At 39.7% G+C, this 23,983-nt stretch overlaps 1 protein-coding gene across 7 annotated transcripts in view; it reads left to right on the top strand.

Annotated features, from left to right (window-relative positions):
• Window positions 1-2,736: 2,736 nt before the first annotated feature.
• Window positions 2,737-23,983, top strand: part of MTMR2 (myotubularin related protein 2) — a 102,197-nt gene continuing 80,950 nt past the window's right edge. Inside the window, exons 1-3 of one of the 7 annotated variants that reach the window (XM_079787944.1) lie at window positions 2,747-2,979; window positions 12,486-12,601; window positions 12,729-12,799. Coding sequence is in view for 1 of the 7 variants with exons in the window: in XM_079787940.1 (XP_079644066.1) it covers window positions 2,900-2,979 (80 nt within the window). In the remaining 6 variants the exon portion in view is untranslated. The other 6 variants (XM_079787941.1, XM_079787942.1, XM_079787943.1 and 3 more) reach the window with 6 other exon arrangements.

The raw sequence follows: 23,983 nt of genomic DNA, 5'->3' as shown, positions 1-23,983 counted from the left end.
GCACTGAGAGCTTACTGTTCAACCAACTTTGTGTAGAGAAAAACAACCCATTTGTGGTATTTTAATTTCCATTTTATAGATATGAGAACTGAGTCTTGGAGAAGCAACTTAATGAAAATCATAGAGCAAATAAGGGACAGAAGCAGGATTCCAATTTAGATGGGCTCAAAAGTATATACACTTAACATCAGCGTTCTTTATTAACCACCAGATTGGCCCATATGTCAATTATTACATCATCAGGCAGATGGTTTTGATACGAGCAGAAATAGTATATTGGCGACTAGCTATAATTGTAAGAAATATTAATCATGCTCTGTTAACCGTGATTGTTTTGTTCTCATTAAAGAAAGCCCATTCTAACCTGGTTGGGCGCTGCACGCAGTGGGACCTGGGAGCTCACCTGGAAATATGGCCCATCCTCCTCATTTAGGAACTGCCTATTATCACGGAAAGATTAACAACCTTGTTGCAGAAACCAGAGCTGCCAGCCCTTTGAAGACACTCAGCCCTTTACATACCCAAAGGCCTTTACAAATCTCCAGCCTGCATTACCTGTAACTGCCCATGTGGCATTACCTTTTGCCTACTTCCCATGAAATCTCTGTCCTTCTACCCAATATAAGCAGCTGACTTACGGTGGGGTGCAGAGCAGATTTTTGTTGATGACCTGCTGCTCTCCCATACTGTCGGCAGTATTGGAATAAACGCTTTTAAGGTTCAACGCTGTCTCTGCTTAATTGGCTCAAGTAGTGCCAGGCAGCATGGACCCATTGATTGCCCCGTTACAGTTTCAAGTACTCTATTGATACAGCGCTAGAAATGAATTGGGCAGTAGAGAGCATGTGGGTCTTCTATTCAAGGATTATCAGTCTTCACCAAACTTAGCTTGGAAAATCTGTCAAAGTATCAAGAGACAGTGAGTCCACATTTTGGAAGGCAGGTAGAGATGGGGAAGTAATAAGTAAATTATTTACCAATCAATGTAGATGTTTATGCTTAAGTGTTTCTGACTACCTGCTCTCTTTGCCTATCAGAGGAGTGCAGTTAAATTTTCTTTAAAAATTATAGAAATAATAAACATCAGCTGTCACCTTTTCCTTGCCAAGCTGGAGAATGGAACAGAAAGGCTAAGCCTTTTATGCTTTCACATACATTAATTCATTTTAATAAGTGCTCTAGCTTATGCTGAACACAACTAGGCTAGGATGTTCTTCTGGGGAATATACCTACAAGTTAATAATTCACTGGTCCTATACGTTAAGATTTTCTTAAAATCATGTTTTCAGTATAAATTTAATCTAGTTTAAATCAACATAATTCTATTTATCCTAGCAAGGAAGTGTTTTGATTTTTTTAAAGCGATTGTGGAAATACTTCTTTGCAGAAATAACTTCTGCATTTTCTGCACCGTACATGAAGTGATTGGGACTCAGCCTCAATCAGAAAAATTCCTTTGTGGTATCCTGTCCATGTCCTTCCTGTGTCCTCTGTTACAGAAAATTACCAGCAGAAGCATTTCCTCTCCCCTCAGTTCCTGTTCTCTTATCACAATTCTATCCTTTGCCCTCCCTTCCTGCTCTGCAGGGGAATCTGAGAGGGCAGGGAAGGATGGCGAAAAGTTTGCCCTCTACCCAGCACCACCACATTCAGCAGAATGTGTCTGATTCTTGTACATCTTTACCAGTTTTTCCTTTCCGTGCCTCTTTGTGTAGCAATGGATTAATGGCAAAGTGCTTTTCCCCCACAGACACTTCCAGACCCCGCAGACTTCCCGTCCAAAGCACAGGAGAACTGAAAGTTTCAGCTGCCTTTTCCACAATGCCGGCCAGCAGTGGAGTGGAAATAGAGAGATGAGCATTGTTACCCTTTCCCCCGATTGGTCCCATGCCCCTCCCCCCCCCCCCCCCCCCCCGCAACCCGTTACCCTTCCCTTACCAGTCACTTCTCACTCCCCTGCCACCCTCCCTACATCTTCCCCTCCTGCGACCACCATGTTTTTGAAGTTGTGTCAGAAACTGTTTATATACATTAGTCCATCCCACCTTAGCAACCCTTAGGAAGTGGGTCGTGATGCTAACAGCTAACCTTCGCGAGCCTACGGTGTGCTAAGCATGGTTCTAGGCCAGTGGTCGGCAAACTCGTTAGTCAACAGAGCGGCAAGCCGCGGCTCGCGAGCCGCAGTTTGCCGACCACTGTTAGGCATTTTACATGTATGAACTAATCTAAACGGCGAAGCTACTATTCTTCCAGTTTTACGGATAACAAAGCTGACGTCCCTCATCTGATGCTCAATGTCCTGGGTGACAGACACTGCGAGTCCCCGGCAGAGGCAGGATTTGCATTCAAGTCTGATGGGCTCTACAGCAGCCTTTAATCACCACTAATTCTTTAATCATTCTTCTCAGGCCCTCCTCTGGCGAACATCTTGCTAATTTCATTTCTCCGGTCCCATCCTGTTCTCCTCCCCGCGACCTGACCGCCGCCCCTCTAACATCCTACCCTTCGCCCGCGTCCCGGTTACCCTGTCCTCTCCCGCACCTCCACCTTCCTGTCTGCTCTCCTCCTCCCTCAGGCCCAGGGCCTTGAGCCCCTAGAGTTCCCTTCACGCTCTCCATTGCTAACAGGTGCCCTCTTTCCACAGGCTCCCGGTCCCCGCGCCGCCCGGACCCCCCGCACGGGAGCCGCCTCTTCTCCGCGCGCCCGAGGGGCGCGAGGGGTCCTCCGCCCGGCAGCCCGCGCGGTGCACGCTGGGGGAACATGGCCGCTTCCGGTCTCCCTGCCGGGCCGGCGCCGGCCTGACCGCGGGTCCCGCCGGCACTCCGCCCCCCGCCCTCCGCCCGGCCGCCGCGGAGGCGCTCCGGCCGCCCCGCCCGCCCCGCCCGCCGCCCGCCGCGACATGGAGAGGAGCTCGAGCTGCGAGAGCCTGGACTCCCCGCCGGCGGCGGCGCGGCCGCCCAGCGCGGGCTCCCTGTCCAGGTAACCGGCCGCCCGCCCCGCCCAGCGACCGAGGGAGGCGAGGCCGGGCCGCTGGACCGTGTCCGCTCGCGGGCTCGGTGCTCCCGGCTGCGCCGAATGCCTTCCCTGGGACTCGGAGCCGCTTCCTCCCTCTGTGGGGCTCAGAGGCTGGTAAAACGGAGGCGCTCCCTCGCCCCGTCTCTCCCGCCCCGCTGCCCGGGTGTTCCCGTCTGGCTTCATCCCCTCCCCAGCTCCCTGCTTTCTCTGCTCCCGCATTTCCTCTCCCATCATTTTTTTAGACAGCCCTTCCCCTTCCCCCTTCCCCCTTCCCCCATTCCCTCCCTGCCTCCCTCTCTCCGCTGCTCTTTCCCAACCTCTCCTCCGCTCTTTCTTCCATCCGTCCGTTTGTCTTTGGTTTTTGGATTCTAGTCCACCCGTGTCCTCTCTTTTCCGTCCCTTCACTTCCTTATCTTTTCCACGATTTTCCCTACTCTCTGGACCCCCCCCCCCCCGACTTTGCTTAAAAAATGTAACATAAGTGCCCACAGAGCTTGTCTGGTCTAAATCTTCCCGCCGAAAGGCACCGCCTGGGAATCTGAGCAATCCTCACCCCAGGGGCAGGGGGAGGGGGAGTTTTCTTCCTCCTCGGGCCGCCGGCTGGTCCTCCAGGTTATTTCTCTTCTACCTGATGAGGTTTCCCCCCTATAATTTTGAGGAGCATTTAGTGTGCAGCTTTGGAGAGAGTTCTTGCGAAGGAGTATTAACTAGACAGGTTTTAGGTGCATTTTTTTCCCCCTTTGGATTTAAAGTAGTGATTTAAAATTTCATTAAATAATTGGAGATCTGTATTTGTTATATAGCCACAATGAAACAGGTTCTTTCCTTTTTTTAAAAAAAATCTTCACAAGGATATATTTTTATTGAATTTTTTTAGAGAGAGAGGGAGACATCGATGTGAGAGAAAAACATCCATGTGAGAGAGAAACTTCGATCTGGGTCTGTTGCCTCCCGAACCTGCCCCAACCGCGGATTGAACCAGCAACCTTTTGATGCTCCAACCAACTGAGCCACCTGGCCCAGGGTGAAATCTGGTTCTTTTCCGTTGAAAAATAGTGCACACACAATTTTCTTTCTTTCTTTTTTTAAAAATCCCTGAATAAATGGCAGTTTCTATGCCTCTCTTAGTTCATGTTGGACTTGGATAAATATGGGTGATACTGGCATTTTTTCCCTATTGCTCTTTTAGGGCCTCATTGGGAAATTATTAGCTGACCCCATCATTCTAAATTAGATTCCCTCCTATAGGCACCTACCTGCCCATCCCTTTTTTGGAGTCCTTAACAAGCACTGTGTAGTGATTGGTTGAATTGTCTTTTACTATAAGCACAAGGACGGTATCTTACTCAGCTTCATACCCCTGCAATGAACAGAGGCCTTGCATATCAGAGTTGCTCATTAAATATTTTTTGTTTTTAATTTGGAGATCAAATTATCCAGGAGAGAATTTTTCTTTGGTTTGATTATGTACATTCTGCATTTGTTTCAAGCATTTTGTGAAACCTCTGTTTATTAGTCTGAAATTTAGAAAGCTGAGGATTGACATACTCAGTATTTAAGAGAACAGATTGGAAATTTATTTTATGGGAAAGTCACAAATGACAGCTGTGGTTCAGAATAGAATGTAAAGAAAACCAGTGCGGAGACCAGTAATGTCATCCTAGCCAGAGGATTTCGAACCACCGGAGGCAGCATAGTCTGTTAGAAAAAGGAAAAGTACTCCAAGTCAGGCGGTCCAGGCTCTCAAGGCCTTGTCTCAGGTAATGATTTGGGCTGTATCATTTAACTTTCCTGGTCTGCAGTTTTCTCATCTTTGCCGGGCTCTTTCTCAGCATCTACAAGGGCTCAGGAATCTGGAAAAGGGGCTGTGCATAAATGGATTAAAGAGACTAGACAAGAAATATGAATTTGGAAGGCATTTTAGAGGGCCAGACAGGAAGTTAGTTCTAGTGACTAAGCTCCTTGAATCTCTGCACCCAGGGCTTTTTATTCACACATTTGCTCTCTAGCAAAGCAGATATACATATCAAATGCAAGACCTGGTAAACAATAAAGGACCATCAGGTTGGGGGAAAGGGCCCTCAGCTGTCTGGCAGCAGGTAATCATGTGCACATCTTCAGCCCTGCTGAAGGTGTCCATCAACCTTTTGATGCACCTCCTGCATTTATTATGCTAACTACTGTTCCTAGCCTCCAGCACATCTTTTAAAATAAGGGGGTTGATCTAGCAAATCTGTAAGTTCTTTTGGGACTCAAAATTCTGTCATTCTTTATTTTGATAATACTTTCTTATCAATTACTTATCAATTATTCTTATCAATTATGAACACATTCTTGTCAGTTACCAAGATGAGGGCATTCTTATCAAATATTCCTTTACAAATAACCTTTGTTATGGATTTCTGAAATTATACTAAATAAATGCTGTTTGTTATTATAAATTAATGTACCTAATTGTGCCACTTTGAAGCACATTTATTTCCTAAAGATAACGCCTGGCTACTGTAGTTAGACTTTGTATATCTATTTTTAAGTTCTTAATAAAAAATGATGTCACTGACTGAACTTGAAAGAATTTTGTTAGCCTCATCCTCTCTGGACAAAAATATAAGTATGCCTCTTTACTTTCCACATGATAATGCCAGCTTTCATTTCTCTCCTCTGGAAGGTAGAAAGATAACATTTACTGAATCTCTACTGTATAGAATTCACCCTTACTAAATTATATCTTTTAGTTCATGAAACATACCTATTGGTGGCACTCTTTAATCAACAATATAGAACGGCTGCATTTCAGACACTTGTTGGAAAGCTTTTAAACTTAATCTAAGCTAACAATCACAGGTGATTCTAATACAAAGGCAGTGGACAACCATGGTTATAATACCTATGTTAAATAGCTATCCAGATTAAGTTTTTACTTTTGTTAGCTATGGTTAACCAAAATATCCATGTTTTTGAATTATGTTATCTCAGCCTTTTGCATAAATGTTGCACTTAAATTGTAGCTTATTTTTATACCTTCTGTTTTATATAATTAGGAAATTTTTAATTTCAAATTTTCAATTAGGAAATTGCCTTAACAATTTGTCTTGATATCTCCTGGAAAATATAGTTAATAATACTGTTCCATGTGTTACAGATTGACTTTTACACACCAGATTGACATAAATTTCTGCTCAGTTTAGCTCCAAGGAAAATTGTGCAAAAAATTATGTATGCTTTCTGTTTGGTTGAAAATGGAAACTATGTAACTACATTGTCCTCTTCAGTTTAACAAAAAGACAGACTTCAGTCAGATTTGTAAGTGAAGTTGGTAATGTACTCATCTCTGATTTCTTCAAGTACTTCTATTAGATGGATTCAGTTTAAATACTATGTTATATTTAAATATGCTTGTTTGTAAGATGTTTTGGGAAGTATATAAATCTGAAAAATAATACACAAAACAGCAAATCCTGGTTGCCTTTTTTTTTTTTTTAAATGATACCCTCCATTGAAGTTGGATGACTGACTCTTGTGGGATCTGTAGTTCACAGTCAACATATGTAGAGTCTATATGTATGTATGTGTATACACACACACACACACACACACACACATACACATGTAGACTTGTTACTGCCTTCCAAGTTGTCACAGGCCTGATGCCTTTGGTCACAAAAGAGCAATTTAATTCTTTCCTTTGATTAAAAAATGTCAATTACAGTTGACATTCAGTGTTTCAGGCATACAACATAATGGTTAGATATTTACATAACTTATGAAATAATCTCTGATAAGTCTAGGACCCACCTGTTACCATACATAGTTATTACAATATTATTCACTATATTTCTTATGCTGTCCTTTACTTCCTCGTGCATTTCATTCTTTATATGATATCCAGATAGCAGTTTCTTAGTTAGCATCCTTAAAAAAATTAATTTTCTTTGGTGAGTCCTGCTTGGTATTGCCCTGCTTCAGTGAGCTGTTCAGCAGCTCTTGTATATTCTGCTATTTATTGTCCATTCTCCAAAATGTTAAGTCTCACAGAGAGTTGTGAAAGTATTCACTTCAGCACAGTGATAATCTGGCTGTATTCCATAATTTTATTCTTGTTGGTATTGCTCTGATTCTTGATATAAGTGTGACTTATATAGGCTGTAGATAAAACAATAATGTAGGCTAGAGATGATAGCTATCTATGAGAGCCTCAGAATTGTATGAAAATTGAATTGAACACTATATTGGTATTCTTCTGTCTTCGTCTGGTTTTCTATTTTTCAGTTTGTACACTGTTATAAAATTTACTGCTTGAGTGTGTTTCTTTACTTTTTATTGTACATAATCAAATGCTAATATAGCTGACCCTTGAACATAACAGTTTGAAGTGCACTGGTCCACTTATATATGGTTTTTTTTCAATAAATGCCTGTACTGTTTTAGATGTAGAGGGCCACTGTATGTATTTATCTACAATGCTCTATATAGGGGACTTATCCCTAGATTTTGGTATTTGCGGGGGTTCCTGGAATCAGTCCCCACAGATACTAAGGAACAGCTAAGTTTTTGGGAAATCGAAGATTATACTTCAATTTTCAACTGCTTGATGATTGGCATCCCAACTCCCTGCATTGTTCAAGGGTCAACTGTATTGTATCTAAGTACCAGGGAATGTTTGAATAAAGAAATGTTGACTAAATGTTCACCACTTTTCTTATTTGTTGTTTCCATTCAAAGGATTAAAAAGGGTTTCTCTAGCCTTAGCTGGTTTGGCTCAGTGGATAGAGCGTCAGCCTGAGGACTGAAAGGTCCCAGGTTGGATTCTGGTCAAGGGTACATGCCCAAGTTGCGGGCTCCTTCCCCGTGTAGGGACCATGCAGGAGGTGGCCGATCAATAGTTCTCTCATCATTAATGTTTCTATCTCTCTCTCCCTCTCCCTTCCTCTCTGAAATGAATAAAAATATATTAAGACAATAGGGGTTTCTCTCTGTTGAATTTTCCCCCTTTTTTCTCTGTTGTATTTGACCTATAAAGTCACATCATCAGGTGCAAGCTGAAGTTATTCTCCCATGAAGCCTCTCGACTTCCTGAGCTGATTTTATTTGCTGCATTATGTTTTCTGTGTCTAGTCCTATATATCTTTATGATATTACCTTCTCTTAGCCTACTTGGTTTTCCATTTGCTACTCTCGACTACTTTGTCCTTTTTCTCTCTAACTTATCTAGTCAGTCATTTTATTTAATGTGTATTTCTTTCATCCTTTATATATCCTCATGCAGCTATTCTTGGTGACACTGGTCTGTTTCAGATTGTTTTGGTTTATCAGCTGATTTTTAGTTTATAAACTCATTAGCATTTATGAGCACCCCTATTTACATTTAACTTAGATTAAAAGAATCAAAGCAGAGGTAGCTATACCAAAAATAGTAGCCTCCTACTGTTTATATTTTTAAGTGGCATGCCTTCCTTAAAATTATCATCATTTGAAAACAGCAAATCCTAAATTTGTTTGTATGAATTTTGATTGTACCTATAGCCTTAAAGAGGTAGAAGAGGTTTTAAGATTTCTAAAACATTTTGTTGCAAGGTCTCATTTCTAGTTTTATCTTCAAGGTCACTTACTTAGAGATATATCATCAGTAGGAAATGTGCTTTTGTTTTTTTTTCTAGTAGTAGTGATGGATTTGTGTCCAATCAAACATTCTTACATTTCCCTTGTGACTGACTCTTCGTGTGTCTTTTGAGGCAGCTGGCCAGGATTAGTGGTAGAAACTATAGCTACAGAACAAAGTGAAGCTAACAGGTTGAACCTCCAATCTTGGTCTTATTATTAGCACCTTGAGCCAGACATTGAACATTCTGGTAGCCTAAAAATTACTTATTTTGGGTTTCATTATTCCAGGACTCTAAAAGAACTTCAAAGTTCTGTAAGATAAGATCCAGTATTACTATGAACTACTCAGTAATTATTGTGTAGATTTCCTGAAAGTACATTTAAAGAGATTAATTGCTAGTCAAAAGTATATAAATTAATACTAAAGCTGAGATTGGGACCCATATACATTTTTTTTCCTCCTATGCTATCATCAGTAGTTTTCTATTAATATAGATCCATAGTCCCTTGACCAGTAGCATCAGCATTTCTTGGGAATTTGTTAAAAATACAAATTCCTTGGTCCCACCTCAGATCTAACTGAATCAAAAACTCTGGAGCCCACAATTTGTTTTAGCAAGCCCTCCAGGTGATACTGATATATGGCAATTTTGAGAACCACTGCCTTCAATCTGTTACTAATTGTTACCTAGTAACTCCATCAATATTAGTGGAAATGGACTAAGATCTGTTAGAACTACCTACTATACTTGAGAGTATTTTTGTAAAATATTGACTGAAATAGTAGAAAGTAAAAGTCATCTCTTGTAGACTAATTATATCTGATTGTTAGGGAATTTCCCCAGCTCTTTTCCTTCTCAGCCATGGGTAATAAATACAAAGCAAGAATACATGTATTGGGCTTTTTCTTAAAAATAGATCGTTGGTGACATACATCAGTGGTAACATGCATTTGAAAAAAGTGCTATGAAGAGGTAAAAATTCAGGACATCACCTGAACCAATAAAGCTTGGATTATGCCCAAGGGAAGGAAATAGCCCAGATACAGATGTTCAGAAAGCACTAAGTTTGTTTTGGAAAGCTGCCAGGTTAATGCTATTGTATCCAGAATCTCCAGGGCCAAAGGTGGCATGGGATTCAGGAGTTGACCAGTGGAAATTCTCTAGATTTTAGTACAGAATATTTTCCCCTTTTAAGGAAATTAGTTTTGATTAGGTAAAGCACTTTGTGCCTACTGTATGATTTAGTTAAATCAGTGTATAGGGTTAAAAGCTATTGAGAGGCTATAGTCAGGGTTGGGAGTGATTTTATAAGCTGCTGTCCACAGGAAGTCAGGTTAAAAATGGAACTATTAAAAGAAGAAAAGATTGGTACAAGGTTATTAAAATTAAAGTGATTAGAGAAGATGCCCTTGCAATGAAAATAACTTCAATTCCCTTCCCTGTAACTTTATTACACAGAACTAATTGTGTTTATCTCTCTTAATGTGTTTCTATATATGCATCAACATTGTCATCACCATAGACCATTAATGAGCAAGCTTTGTAATTCTTCCCCTGCTCAAGTACATAGTACCCATGGCAGTAATTGCTGATAAATTTTCATTCTTTCTAAGATTCTTACTGGATGTGATTAACTTGTAGTTTCATTAAATACTTTTAGTTTAGATTAAATAAAATAAGGGCGATGCATTTTTAATATAATAAAAGTTAACTTAAAATATGTTTTAATCTGTAGATTTCAAAGAAACCTAAATACTGATACTTGGAAAACTCTTTTTTTTTTCCCATTTTATTTTAAGTTTGGGTTTAGGTTTAGCAGAGTATAACAGAAAATCCAAACTAACTGTAGCTTAAAATAGGGATCATTGTTTTAGCACATAAAAGCCCAAAGATATAGTCAGTATAGGTCTGATATAGTAGATCTGAAGTATCAAGGACACAGATTCTTTCTAACTTAATATATCTTATTTTACATTTCAGTGTTATTTCATGAACCAAAATTGCTGTTGGAATTCTAACCACTGCATCTTCTTTCTAGTATAAAGGAAGGAGAATGGGAAGAAGAAAGGCATGCTCTCTCTCTTGAAAGGATACTTTTTTGAAGTCACACAGTCCTAGAAGCTTGTATACAGTTGGCTTGAACCATGGTCCCCATGGCCATACCTAGCCACAAGGGAGACTAGCTTTTTCTGGGAGGCCTTGTGCTGAGGTACGAGTTAGAGGTTAAGAATAGGAGAGACAGGGTATTGGAGGCAATCCGCAGCTTCTCCCATTGTATACCAAATGAATCATTTGAAAGCAAGAAAGGCATTTTCCAGTTAAAGTCTACAACACTTATGCCAGAGGTAGTCTTAGATTTGCAAATGCAAGGACCAAAATAGAAAATACACTGGAAGAGAGTGATGATATATTGTAGCAGACAAAAAAAGAGAACTGTCTTTTGGAACACTCTAAACTCGGAGCATTTTTAATTTTCTAACTTTTTTGTATCTATTATCTTGGGCCAGTTTTTTATGATCCTAATCTAGGACCGTAAAATAAAAAGAACACACTTAATCATTGCTAGATCATTAGGTGAAGGGCAAGTAGAAAGCAAATGAAGAATGAGCAACTGTGCTATTCATTTATTTCATTTGAAGAGCTCAAGGCATTGCATGGTAAAGTAGTGGTGGTGGTGAGGATGATGGCTTACACTGCTTATTCCTGGGTAGTTTGATGTTCATTTCCAAGCCATGTATCCATTTGTTTTATTTCCCGCCAGAATATGCCTCAGGTTCTACTTAGATATTTTCTCTCATTTTAATTCAGAAGGTTTGGTTGCCATAAGGGAAATGAAGCTGGTTATTTTGGACTGTGTTTATTTGTTTGTTTTTAGTTGATTTTTTTAGAGAGGGACAGACTTAAATTTGTTGTTCCACTTATTTATGCATTCATTGGTTGCCTCCTAGGGAAGCTGCCATCCAAGGCTTGCCTGCGCCTCAGGCCGGCCCTGGGTGGCTGCGGGGCTGAGGGGACTGGGGAACTCTGGAGGCAGGCGTGTGGCAAGGCCCTGGCGGGGCTGAGGGGACTGGGCGCTGCTATCTTGTGGCTGTGGGTGCCGCCATCTTTGAGAGTATGGCAGTCAATTAGCATATTCCCTCCTTATTGGCTGTGGGCACCACCATCTTTGAGGGCAGGGCAGTCAGTTAGCATATTTCCTCCTTATTGGCTGTGGGCGCCGCCATCTTTGCGACGGTGTGAGGGTCAATTAACATATTCCCTCTTTATTAGACAGGATAGACGTCCTCTCTTACTGGTGTTGGATAACAGTCTTCAATTATAAACAAAGGCAGTACCTAAAAATAAAAACACCTGAGATAAGCTTTGCTTTTCAAGGAGTAGATAGTTGTTGTAGTAATAAATTAATATTCATATTAACAATCAACAATGATAATAAAAATGACAGCACTTAACATTTACTGAGTGCTTGCTATATGATGGGCATGGTGCTAAATCCCTTAGTATGAATTTTCTCATATAATCCTTCTAATTATATAAAATAAACAGTATTATTGTTTCCATTTTACAGATCAGAAAACTGAAAATTAGGGTGAACAGTTTGATGTTTGACCCCAAATCTGTTTAACTCCAGGCTCTATGTGCTATAGAGAACCTGAAGATCTGCTGCCCAGGTCTAGGCTAATACTTGGTAGTAAGAGGGCTATCCCGGGGCAGGTTGATTGGGTGGTAGTGACAAGAAAGTGAATTTCCTTGACCACTGCACTGCTGAGGAGGAGAAGGATAAGGCACACAATACGTTAGTGAGTTCAGAGTGTCCATATTTGGAGAGAATTTTCTCTAACTTTGAATGTTTTATTCTTTCCACAGAAAATAGGTTGATTTTGTTTCCTTTGCTTGATGATTACGAGGATAGTCTCATTGCCATTCAAAAGAAGAGTTTTACATTAACCATCAGATAAATTGTGAAGCAAGTAATAAACAAGGTGCTCAAGTTTCCTCCCACCCCTTCTTGTCCCTCCCCCACAGGATTTATAGAGTAATTTAGAATATTTTATTGTAGGGTTCCTTAAATATCTGAATTCCCCTAAGTTCCTTTGTGTTTGTTTACAGTTAATGTGTTAAGAGCCATTGACATTTGAAGATCATCAGAAGTGAAGATAAAACATCTCAAAAATTATAATGTAAGTGAATCGGAAAATGAAAATAAAAAATGGACAAAAATTAATATTGCCAACAATATTTCTGGAATCCATATATTTCCCTACATAAAATTTATGCATATAAATAAACAGTAACTACAAACTTTAGTTCTAATTACAAGTCCCAGTTCTTAAAATTCTGTATTCTACCTGGTGAAAACTATGACTAAGTTTTAGTCATTGGTAATTTTCCATTAGAATTCTTTGGCTTCCATGCAGTGTTTTTTTCCTTTTCCTCCTTAGTACTTTGCAGTTTGACAAGGACTCATACTTATATTTAAAATTGTATGTGTGCAAAAAAAAAAAAAATTGTGTATAGAGACTGAAGTCTTTGCTTTCCAGCTGCTGATGTATGTTTTACCCAATTTTAATTTTACTACAGTTTTGTATGTTTCTTAGCCAAAAATATGACCAGTTAGTTAGCTGGCCTCCTCCCTTCCTTCCCTTCTTTCTTTATCCCCTCCCTTCCTCCCTCCCTCCCTTCTTCCTCTCTATAAATATTTGTTTAGCATCTACTGTGTTCTGCACAGTATGCTAGATCCAGAATTCCTAAGACCTTGGCACTGAAACAAATTATGTCATCTTTTTATACCGTTAGGGCATAGGAGATCAGTAAAGGATCTCCTATGCCCTAACGGTATAAAAAGATGACATAATTTGCATCGTAATGTAAATATCTGTGTTTTCCGATGTTCTTAGGCTCTTACAGCAGCGGTTCTCAACGTGTGGGTTAGTGTTGCCTAAGACCATCAGAAAACACAGATATTTACATTATGATTCATAACAGTAGCAAAATTACAGTTATGAAGTAGCAACGAAAATAATTTTCTGGTTGGGGGTCACCACAACATGAGGAAATGTATTAAAAGGTCGTGGCATTAGAAAGGTTGAGAACCACTGCTTTACTGTGTCTAGGACTTGTAATGTCCTTAGTGTGGCTGAGGCTCTCCCGCGTATTTCAGTCACCTGTGGTGCTTGGTGAACATTGAGCTTCCTATATTCCAGCCCAGACATTCTGAATCACTGGGAGTGGGCCCAAAAATTTTCACTTAAAGTTTTTAGTAGGAGTATTCTAGCCCAACTCTGTAAGTTTGTTGATGAGGGAACAGACCTAGAGAAATTTAATAACATACCCAAAGGCACGATAAGTCTTAGAAGGCCAGGAAAGATTGGTATTATTTCCTCCAAAGTCACAGAGCTATTTAGTGCTATTTAGTGATCTCCTGACTTCCAGTTCTAGACTTCACTAAGTAAGTCACTTAGTGATTTTTGTTGGGTCTGACAGCTTCACTGTGTATATATGATGTCATAACATCTATCATTGTTCCTAAAAAACATGACTAAAAGCACATATTGATTATGTTCATGAGATACATGGACTCTTCATTTTTAGTCAGTTATGCAACTGATTTTGAAATCATTGGGTGGAGAAAAACGCTGGTAGTCTAGGTAGAGGAACAATACTTAATCTTTTTTTCCCCATTGCACTAGCCCTACTTTTTATATATATATATATATTTTTTTTTTTATTGAGTTCAGACAGGAAGGGAGAGGGAGAGATAGAAACATCAACGATGAGAGAGAATCATTGATTGGCTGCCTCCTGCACACCCCAAAGAGGGGATCAAGCCTACAACCTGGGGCATGTGCCCTGACCAGGAATTGAACTGTGACTTCTTGGTTCATAGATAGATACTCAACCACTGAGCCATGCTGGCTGGACTCTGTCTCTACTTTTGACCTTTATATTTTATGCTTCTGAAAAAGAGGGGTCTGATTTCATTTTTGAATGATGGTAGTAACTAGCACGTGCTTTGCAAATAGGTGCTTGGTAAATTGTAGTATGAATAGTATGTAGTTTGAACATAGGTAGTATGAAAAAACTTTGTGTTTTGTTTTTTTCCCTTTGGATTCTATGAAATATTTTTAGGAGTGGTTTTATTTGCTTGGTACAGAATCTGATGTTTTATATACCGAGCCAGAGACCTTAAATGATTGAAGGTATTTTATATTTTTATTACTACATTGTTGTGGTTGATATTCACAGTATCTGAGGGACTGGAATATTCTATTTTCTGAACTATAAGTGTGAATAAATTTTGGTATGTGTATTTTGTATTTTATTTTGTATAGTATATTAATAGTTAGAGACCTGCCTAAGTGTGGAAGTTTTGTGAATGTTTAAAATACACTTGAGAAAAAGCAGAATAACATTGTATGTCTATGATGACGTGTGAAATGCTTTGAAAACTGTAGTGTCACACAAATATAATGTATTATGATTACTGCTATGATGATAATACGTCCAGTGAGTTTCCTTGTGATTTAATTGAAAATGTTTACTATTGTTTACTGTAAAATAAGAAAAAACAAACAAACATATGCTTGTCACTTGGCTTGTTCTTTTATTGGATTTTACTGAGTCTCCTTTAAGCACATGGTACTAGAGTAGATACTTCATTGGTCACCTGAGTTCTTTCACTGTGCTAATCCAATCCAGATTGTCACATAATATACTGTAATTATACAAAATGCCCAGGATGATACTTCTATTTTAGAAGAGTTTTGTCAGCAATTTTCTAAGAAAAAAGTGATTAATGAATGAATAACTGAATGTTCAGTATTCTCAGTATAATCAAAGTAGCTAACAGTAATGTTAACACATTTTGGTTTGATTTTTTTATAGTTACAAAACTGTTTAACCTATATCATCTCATTTCTATAACAGCCTTGTGAGATAGGATCTCATTTGACAGATGGTAAATGAAGCTCAGGGGAGTGACATGGTTGTCTAGTGTCCCCTGCTTGAAAAGATGGAACTGAAACTTTGACTCTTAAATGCCATCTTGTTTCCACTGCGCAGCATAAATCATAACATGGAAGTGTCTTGGGGTATACGTTTTGCTATTTAAAAGAAACTCTAGATTGGAAAACTGATGACAGGTTCATCTTTCCAGCCAGCCTAATTATTTGGTGTGTACTTCTTTTGAGAAGCCTGACTCATTTTGCTACTCAGAAAATACTTAAAAGAGATGCAGGTATCTTTTGGATAACAGACTCATTCTTAGTGTGGCTACCATTGTATGCTGCCTAAAATTATTTGAGTATTTAAAAGTTTAAAAGGGTAGGTCTTTAAAAGTATACTGAACTATATAAACTCAGAAAATATACTGTGTGATATGATATAGCACAGTGTAGTGAAAAGTCTTGATTATTTCTTAGTCTTGGGTTTTTAGTTCTGATTTTACTTATTAACTCTGACTCTGGATTAGTCACTTGATTTCTTGGAGCCTGATTCCCTTATCTGGAAAAAGGGTTTTAAAATGATTGTCCTAGCCTATCTAATACAAGAACAATATGCAAATTAACCGTACCTCCGCTACACCCACAAGCCACGCCCACCAGCCAATCAGGAGCGAGTATGCAAATTAACCCAACCAAGATGGCTGCGGCCATGGAGAGCAGGAGGCTGGGGTTTCCCTGACAATGAAGGAAGCCAAGCTTTCTGCCTGCCCTGGGGGGCCCAGGCCTCCACTCAAGGCTACAAAGTTTCAATTATAGAAGATAAATAAATCCCAACAAAAATGGCGGCAGTCACGGAGCTGGAGAGAGCAGGAGGCTTGAGTTGCCCCTGGTGATGGAGGAAGCCAAGCTTTTCGGCGGGCCCAGGCCTCCACTCAAGGCTACAAAGTTTCAATTATAGAAGATAAATAAATCCCAGATACCAGGCCCTCCGCTTGGGTCACGGGGGGGGGGGGGGGGGGCGTGGCCGTCCTGCAAACTACCACAGGCACCTCACCCAGGCCACCCCACGCCCCAAGGAAACCCCACCCTGATCCGGGACACCCTTCAGGGCAAACCAGCTGGCCCCCACCAGTGCACCAGGCCTCTATCCTATCTAATAAAAGAATAATATGCAAATTGACCATCACTCCAACACACAAGATGGCTGCCCCATGTGGACACAAGATGGCTGCCACAAGATGGCCAGCAGGGGAGGGCACTTGGGAGGGACCAGGTCTGCAAGGGAGGGCAGTTGTGGGCGATCAGGCCAGCAGGGGAGGACAGTTGGGAGCCAGCAGTCCTGGATTGTGAGAGGGATGTCCGACTGCCCATTTAGGCCCGATCCTACCTGGATTGGGCCTAAATGGGCAGTCGGACATCCCTCGAGGGGTCCCAGATTGGAGAGGGTGCAGGCTGGGCTGAGGGACATACATCCCCGTGCACGAATTCCGTGCACCGGGCCTCTAGTCTTTATAGAATTACTAGAGGCCCGGTGCACGGAATTCGTGCACGGGTAGGGTCCCTAGCGGCTGCCAGCTGCCACCCAGGGCCTCCCTTCCCACGGTTGGCCGGCCGGCCCTGCCCCTTGGTCAAACTCCTGGTTGAGGGGACAATTTACATATTAGGCTTTTATTATATAGGATTATTAGACCCAAACATAATGATTGATTATAATAATTTAAAAAGTTAACAGCTATGTAGTGTGTACCATGTGGTTGGCACTGGTTTAAGTATTTTACATATATTAATTGTTATAACAATCCTGTGAGGTATAAGAATTATTGGTATCCCACTTTATAGATGAGGAAACTGAAGCACAGAGAGGTTAAGTAATCTCCTCAAGGTCACACAGGTGGTTGAACTAGAATTTAGTACCAGGCATTCTAACCCCAGAATTGGTAATATGTATGCAAGATAATGTGTATGAGAGCATTTTTGCTGTTTTAAAAAGCCATGCTAATATTAAGTATTAATACTTTAAAATGATATTTAAAAAGATATTTTCTTCATCTTTATACAGATAGCGAGAAAAGACAAAAATAAGCGAGAAGATAGTATCTTTTTATGATTTGTACTAACTAATCTGGTAAATAGGGAACAGTACTCAAAATTATGGAGTTATAAATCACTGAATGATACCAGTACTTTGCATTGTAACTTAACCTTTCCAGGCTCGAAAGAGAAAGAGACATTAAATGCTCTTCTTTTCCTACTGAATGTTTTAACTTAGTTTCTGCAAACAAAACAAAATACCTGTTACCTGTGCTGGATTGTGAGAGGGATGTCCGACTGCCCATTTAGGCCCGATCCTACCTGGTTTAGATGGTTTCAAGTTTGTGCAGAAAAGTTATATCTCGTTACACTGACGGGAGTGACCAATTAATAGTAATAATTAGGTAAAAACACCTATCTGGTTGTTTAAAGAATGGCTCTGTGACTTTCTAATTTTAATAACGAATTTAGATTTTCATGAAGGGATGAGAAAATTACATGCGAGGTCATTTATCAAAACATGAATTCCCCATGTGCTTTCTGTTGGTCCAGGTAAAAGTCTTTGTTGAGCAAGTGTTTACTGAATAGGCCAAGTCCTCTCTTTTAGTGTTTCTGACCTTACATTTCAATTTGGGATGGAAGTATTTGTTTCTACAAGGAAATGCAATCTCAGAGTAGTGTGCTTGGAGCTCTAATGATCTGACCAGTCTTCAGTTTAGTATGACGTTTTCTCAGTTAAACTGATATGTAAGTAACTTTCTCCCTTAGGCTACTTATGAATCCAAATGAGTTTTCATTTTTGCTCTAGTCTGTTTGTCAGAGATTTTTGAAGAAGTTCTAAGAAGCTCTTTTAAGGGAGTGCTGAGGGTGTTGAGATTGATTGGTGCTGGAACCCAAGGTCCCTCCTCTGCAGTTCTTACTGTATCCCCTATGGACACATAAATTTTGGCTAGCATACTTTGGCTTTTGCCTGTTTTATTTATTTGTATTTCCAGATAAGATCTTTGGAGAAGCAATACTCTGCAGGAAAAAAGACGTATGTACACCATTTTTATACAACCTGGTTTTTCAGACTTGCTGCTGGATTACCAAATAATACACCCTGACTTTCAGTTTAGGAAGTATAGTTGATAGAACTTAAAGTAATACAAATTAAAATGTATCCAAGATCACATGTACCTTAGAACCTTGGGGTTTTCTAAGCTAAATGCCAACATGCACCAGCTGTCTCAGAGCTCAAATCCCTTTTGTTTCTCTGAAGAATACAAAATGTAGTCTCTCATCTTTGTCAACCAGATGCCATTATGATAAGATCATTTATGCCATCTCTTTTATACTATAGATTGGTTAAATTAAAAAGTGCAGGGTTCTGGGGTAGCATTTTAAAAATAATTATGAGCTGCAAATTAATTTGTTTTGGGGGATTATTTTTCTATTTTGGGGACTGCAAATAGTCTGACAATGAGTCTTTTGTGTCCCAAATGCTTTATACACACTAAAGGCCTTTTATTATTTTTTTAAAGAAAATGTTCTGCAGAATGACTAATAGAACATGAACAGTGCTTGTGACACTGTAGTCCATTGTGTAAGTGTTGAGAGTAAAATTTGGATTCCTAGAAAAGGTTTTTCACAGTCAGAATACAGAATGCATTCTTTAATGTTCTTCAGCAAATGTGCTATGTGTGTGCCCAGGACATTACTACGGAGTATACTTTCCATAGAATACTGGTGAAAAATGAAATTGGAGTGAAGCGGTTTAAATAAGGCAAGTGGTCTAGACCTTATTGTAATGACTGTGGTCAGTAATGACTGTAAATTAGAGAAATGCAGCCTCTCCCAAGTGCTCTGGAGGCATTTGTTTACTACAATATGAAATACATGTGCCTTATTTCCAGATTGTTTTGAATTAAAATTAATATGAATTGTTTATCTGTATTTCTAATTTTCAGAAATACTTTTTTCTTTTACTAGAAATATTTTTACTGGATTTTGAAATACATCAGGAGAAGAGGAATATAAAAACATTTATGACTGTTTATTACTGTGAAATACCTCCAAGTGTTAATGGGACTGACAGTAAAGTAATGATGATTCTACTAACAGTCTGACAAACAAGCAGAGCCAGAGAGAGTCCATGCTTTGATAATGGTTACATTGAAAAATACTGGTGATGGAACTGCTTTTGGGATTTAAGCTTTGGGCCAGCCTTCTGCTTGAATATATCAAAAGTTACATAGGATGTGTATATGTATGTGTATGAGAGTATATGTGTAATATATTTTAAAAAATTTTGCTCCTGATTTTGTGCTTTGTATTAAGTGATTCATCTATTAACTAAAACTTTTTTTTAAGTTAAAAATTTTGTACATTCAGTCATCTTAGTCAAAGGAGGACAATTTACAGTGCAGATTTCAGTGAGAAGTACTTTTAGGGCCAAGTGCTTTCTTTCTTCATTTAAATTTAATTAGTGGATTCCTTAATGGGAGACCTTTATTTCTGATTTCATCCTTTTTTCCCTTCTGAAGAGGGTACTCTTGTATTTCCCCAATGCTATTTGAACACTTTCTACCAGCTAAGCATTTAGCACTAATTATTTTCTATAGATCATGCTTTTTGATCCTCATTATAGTCTTATAAGGTATCATGATCGTATTTCATAAGAAAGAACTTAGATTAAGTAACTTGCCTCAATTATTATTTGCTAACCGGTGAAACCAAGTCCCTGTGACGCTAAAGCTCATGTTTTCAGCCACTGAGCAGTTCTGAGATTTGTGTTCTCTTCTCGGTTTCTGTTGCATCCTTTATATCCCTCATTCCCACACTGCACCTTCATTAGACTATAAGTCCCTGAAGAAAATGAATCCGTTTTAACTCTATCCCCAGAACATAATACATTGATGATATTAGTAAATGTCTGTGGAAGAGTATGAAAAAGGAGATTTAGGAAGTTCCTGCTTCCCAAATGGAAGGGGAGGCGGGAAGGTGCCAAAGAGGCCTTTAGTTGGTGATAGAGGTTCTTAGTCTCCATCCTTTCAAGGCAGCTGAGGGGTGCCCTGAGGCATGGGAGTATTTGAAGGTAATAAGGGAACCCCTGCTATCTGGAGACAAATTTCTCTGCCTTTGCAGCTTTAACAGGGATGCTTGTAAATTCAGTGGAATTGAGGCAAGAAGTAATCTGTAGTAGGTTCCCAAATTAATTTATTAAGACATAATTTTCTTAATTTGCAAGTTTTTAGCTTGAATCATTCTCAGGAATAAGCATAATTTAAAAAAATCTGAAACAAAATAAACAGAAAAGTAGAGAGTATTTTATCTTATTAAATGATACTATTTTGAAAAGTATATAGAGCCATTTCTATCCTCTTACCAATTATTTTTTTGTATAACTGTTCACCTAACTACTACACTTAAAAATAGTAGAACTTTTGAGACCAAAAGGGTGGAACATTGCTCTTAGGAATAGTGAGCAGAGGATAAAGACATTCTGTTATAATAACAGCAGAGGCCAGTAAATGAGTGGGAATGACTAAGAGATGACGGGATTTGTGTTTTGATCTTGTGGTGGAAAGAAAACTGTGTCACTCTGGCTGAGATAATGGCAGGGCTATTGAAAAACAGATTATGACTAGTGCTGGCCTCTCTTACTGTCAACCTAAGTTGTGTTCTTTCATATGTAAGTATGTATATGTATATTCTTTGGTTATTTTGTGGAACCAGAAGTTAACATTTAAATAATATGGACTTGATTTTTTAAATAGGAATAAAGAGAGTAACATAGTTTCGGGTGGAATGAGGAGTTGGTTAAAGAAAGGGGAATTCTAGTGAGAGTGACTTCCCACTTACAGGGGCCATGGCTCTGCAAATTTAGATAAATGCACTTGTGATTGTAAATTGTTTGCATGCTCATATGCTTTAATTGCTCTTCCTAAGGGTTGATAATAAAAATTTAGTACATTAGACTATAATTGCAGTTTTTTTTTATTTTATTTATTTATTATTATTTTTTTTTAAAATTTCTTTATTGATTAAGGTGTCACATATTTGTCCTCATCCCCCCATTCCCATCCCACACCCCTCCCCTTGGATGCCCCAACCCTCTGTTGAACTTAAGCATTGGTTAGGCTCATATGCATGCACACAAGACCTTTGGTTGATCTCTCCCCCCTCCCCCCACCCTCCCCTATCCTCCCTCTGAGGCCCGATAGTCCGATCGATGCCTCCTTGTTTCTGGTTCTGTTCTTGTTCATCAGTCTATGTTGTTCATCATTTCCCCTAGATGAGCGCAATCATGTGTCACTAGAGATATACTTATAAGAATTGAATGTACGACGAGCAATAATAGTTATGCTGACAGGCAAATGAATCAGTCTGTAGTGAGTTTCTTTCTGGACCAACAGTTCTTTTGAGACCCAATATCAATGTCCACCAGTTCCCTATGAGTACATGTTGGCACTGACCCCTCAGCTCTGGATGGTGGACAAATGGTGGTAATGCAGGTCCGACTCCCTCTGGTTTGGTCTCGGCCGGACCCAGGGGCACTGATTCACCCGGATCCAGGGCCCACGGCCTCACCCGGACCCGGGGCCAGGCTCACCCGGATCCAGGGGCCCACGGCCTCACCCGGACCCGGGGCCAGGCTCACCCGGATCCAGGGGCCCACGGCCCCACCCGGACCCGGGGCCAGGCTCACCCGGATCCAGGGGCCCGCGGCCCCCCCGGACCCGGGGCCAGGCTCACCCGGATCCAGGGGCCCGCGGCCCCCCCCGGACCCGGGGCCAGGCCCACCCGGATCCAGGGGCCCGCGGCCCCCCCCGGACCCGGGGCCAGGCCCACCCGGATCCAGGGGCCCGCGGCCCCACCCGGACCCGGGGCCAGGCCCACCTGGATCCAGGGGCCCGCGGCCCCACCTGGACCCGGGACCCATATAATTGCAGTTTTACTCTGAAAGGTATTTTGAGCCTCTTGGAAAAAGGAGTCTACATATGAATAAGTGTAAATATAAAGAATAATTTATATTATTAAGAGTATTCCACAGTGCTAATTATATTTTGATCAGTTTTGTTGCTTTTGAGAAAATATCCTCTCTGTAACAACTTCATTAAATCCTAAAATGTGTGTTTATAATTTTTTGACATAGCACACTCAACTAAAACAAATAAAGATACTAATGCTCTTGAAGGCAGAAATTATGTTTTACCTACCCTTGAGGAAATATACTAATTGTTTTTGTTTCAAAGCACACTTAACTCTCCATTCTTATTAATTACTTCAGGTTATCCAGGGCCTGGGAATTTTCTGTGTATTTATGGCTTAGCTATTTGAACCTTGTCAGTTTTTTTTTTTTTTGGTGTGTGCGTGTGTGTGTGTGTGTGTGTGTGTGTGTGTGTATGTATGTATGTGTGTACTTTCGATAAAGTATTTAAAGGAACAGAAGGGAATCACAATTATAATTTTATTTTTTAATAACAACTCCGATTAAAGGTTTGGGCAGAAAAGTGCCCACACTAAGTAAAAATGAGAATAAAATTTCATGATGTTGCAGCTGTGCTAGGACCTTTCTGTGAGGAAAATTTATGTGCCAAACCTAAGAAATGATGTTGAAGGACAAGTCTTTACTTCGTATTTTCAGATGGGACAGTAGTTTGTGTGGGAGGAAAAAGTTGGGGGCATTTTGATTCAAGATAAAAGGGATGTTAAAAATTGTAAAATCTAGTTTAGCAAATATTTCCAATATTTAGAACTATAGCTCTTCAATTCATTTGTGATACTAGAATTTTATATCTGTGCTCTGAATCATACAGTCCTAGCTTTGAACTTCAAGACCATCTTATATAGCATAAAGACCATCTTAAATAGCATTTTCACCCCTCAAGTCTTCCTTATGACTTGAATATCATCATGGAATTAAATTCATTGAATGTCATCATTCACAAAGCCCTCACTTTCTCAACACTTCCTGCTCCATTTTGGAGACTACTCATGATAAAAGGCCTTGGATACAGGAGATGACACTTTTTGTAGCCTTTCAATTAGAAGGAATATGAATAATGGAGAATGATTGCTTAGTTTGGAATCATAGCTGTGTGTTTCAATTAAGCATATACTGGGAAGTTTTTACTTTTGGTGTCTGGGGGCAGGGATTTAGGGGATGTGGCATTTAGTGATTAAAGCAGATATTATGGAAAGGTAATAATTTAATATAGTAATACAGTTTAAAAAATCTTTGTTTGAAATCTCTTTGTGAAACTTATGAAACTAAGAACCATTTAAAAATGTATTTGAACCATGAAATTGAATCTTTATATGTCATCTTTTTATTTTTGTGGCCATATTTTATCCAATTTGGCTTTTGTCAAAAAATAAGATGATGTGACGTTTGTGAATTTTCCA

The sequence above is a fragment of the Cnephaeus nilssonii genome (assembly GCF_951640355.1).
Source record: "Cnephaeus nilssonii genome assembly, chromosome: 13".
NCBI classification, from domain to species: Eukaryota; Metazoa; Chordata; class Mammalia; order Chiroptera; family Vespertilionidae; genus Cnephaeus; species Cnephaeus nilssonii.
This window is presented reverse-complemented; position numbering and strand designations above follow the sequence as displayed.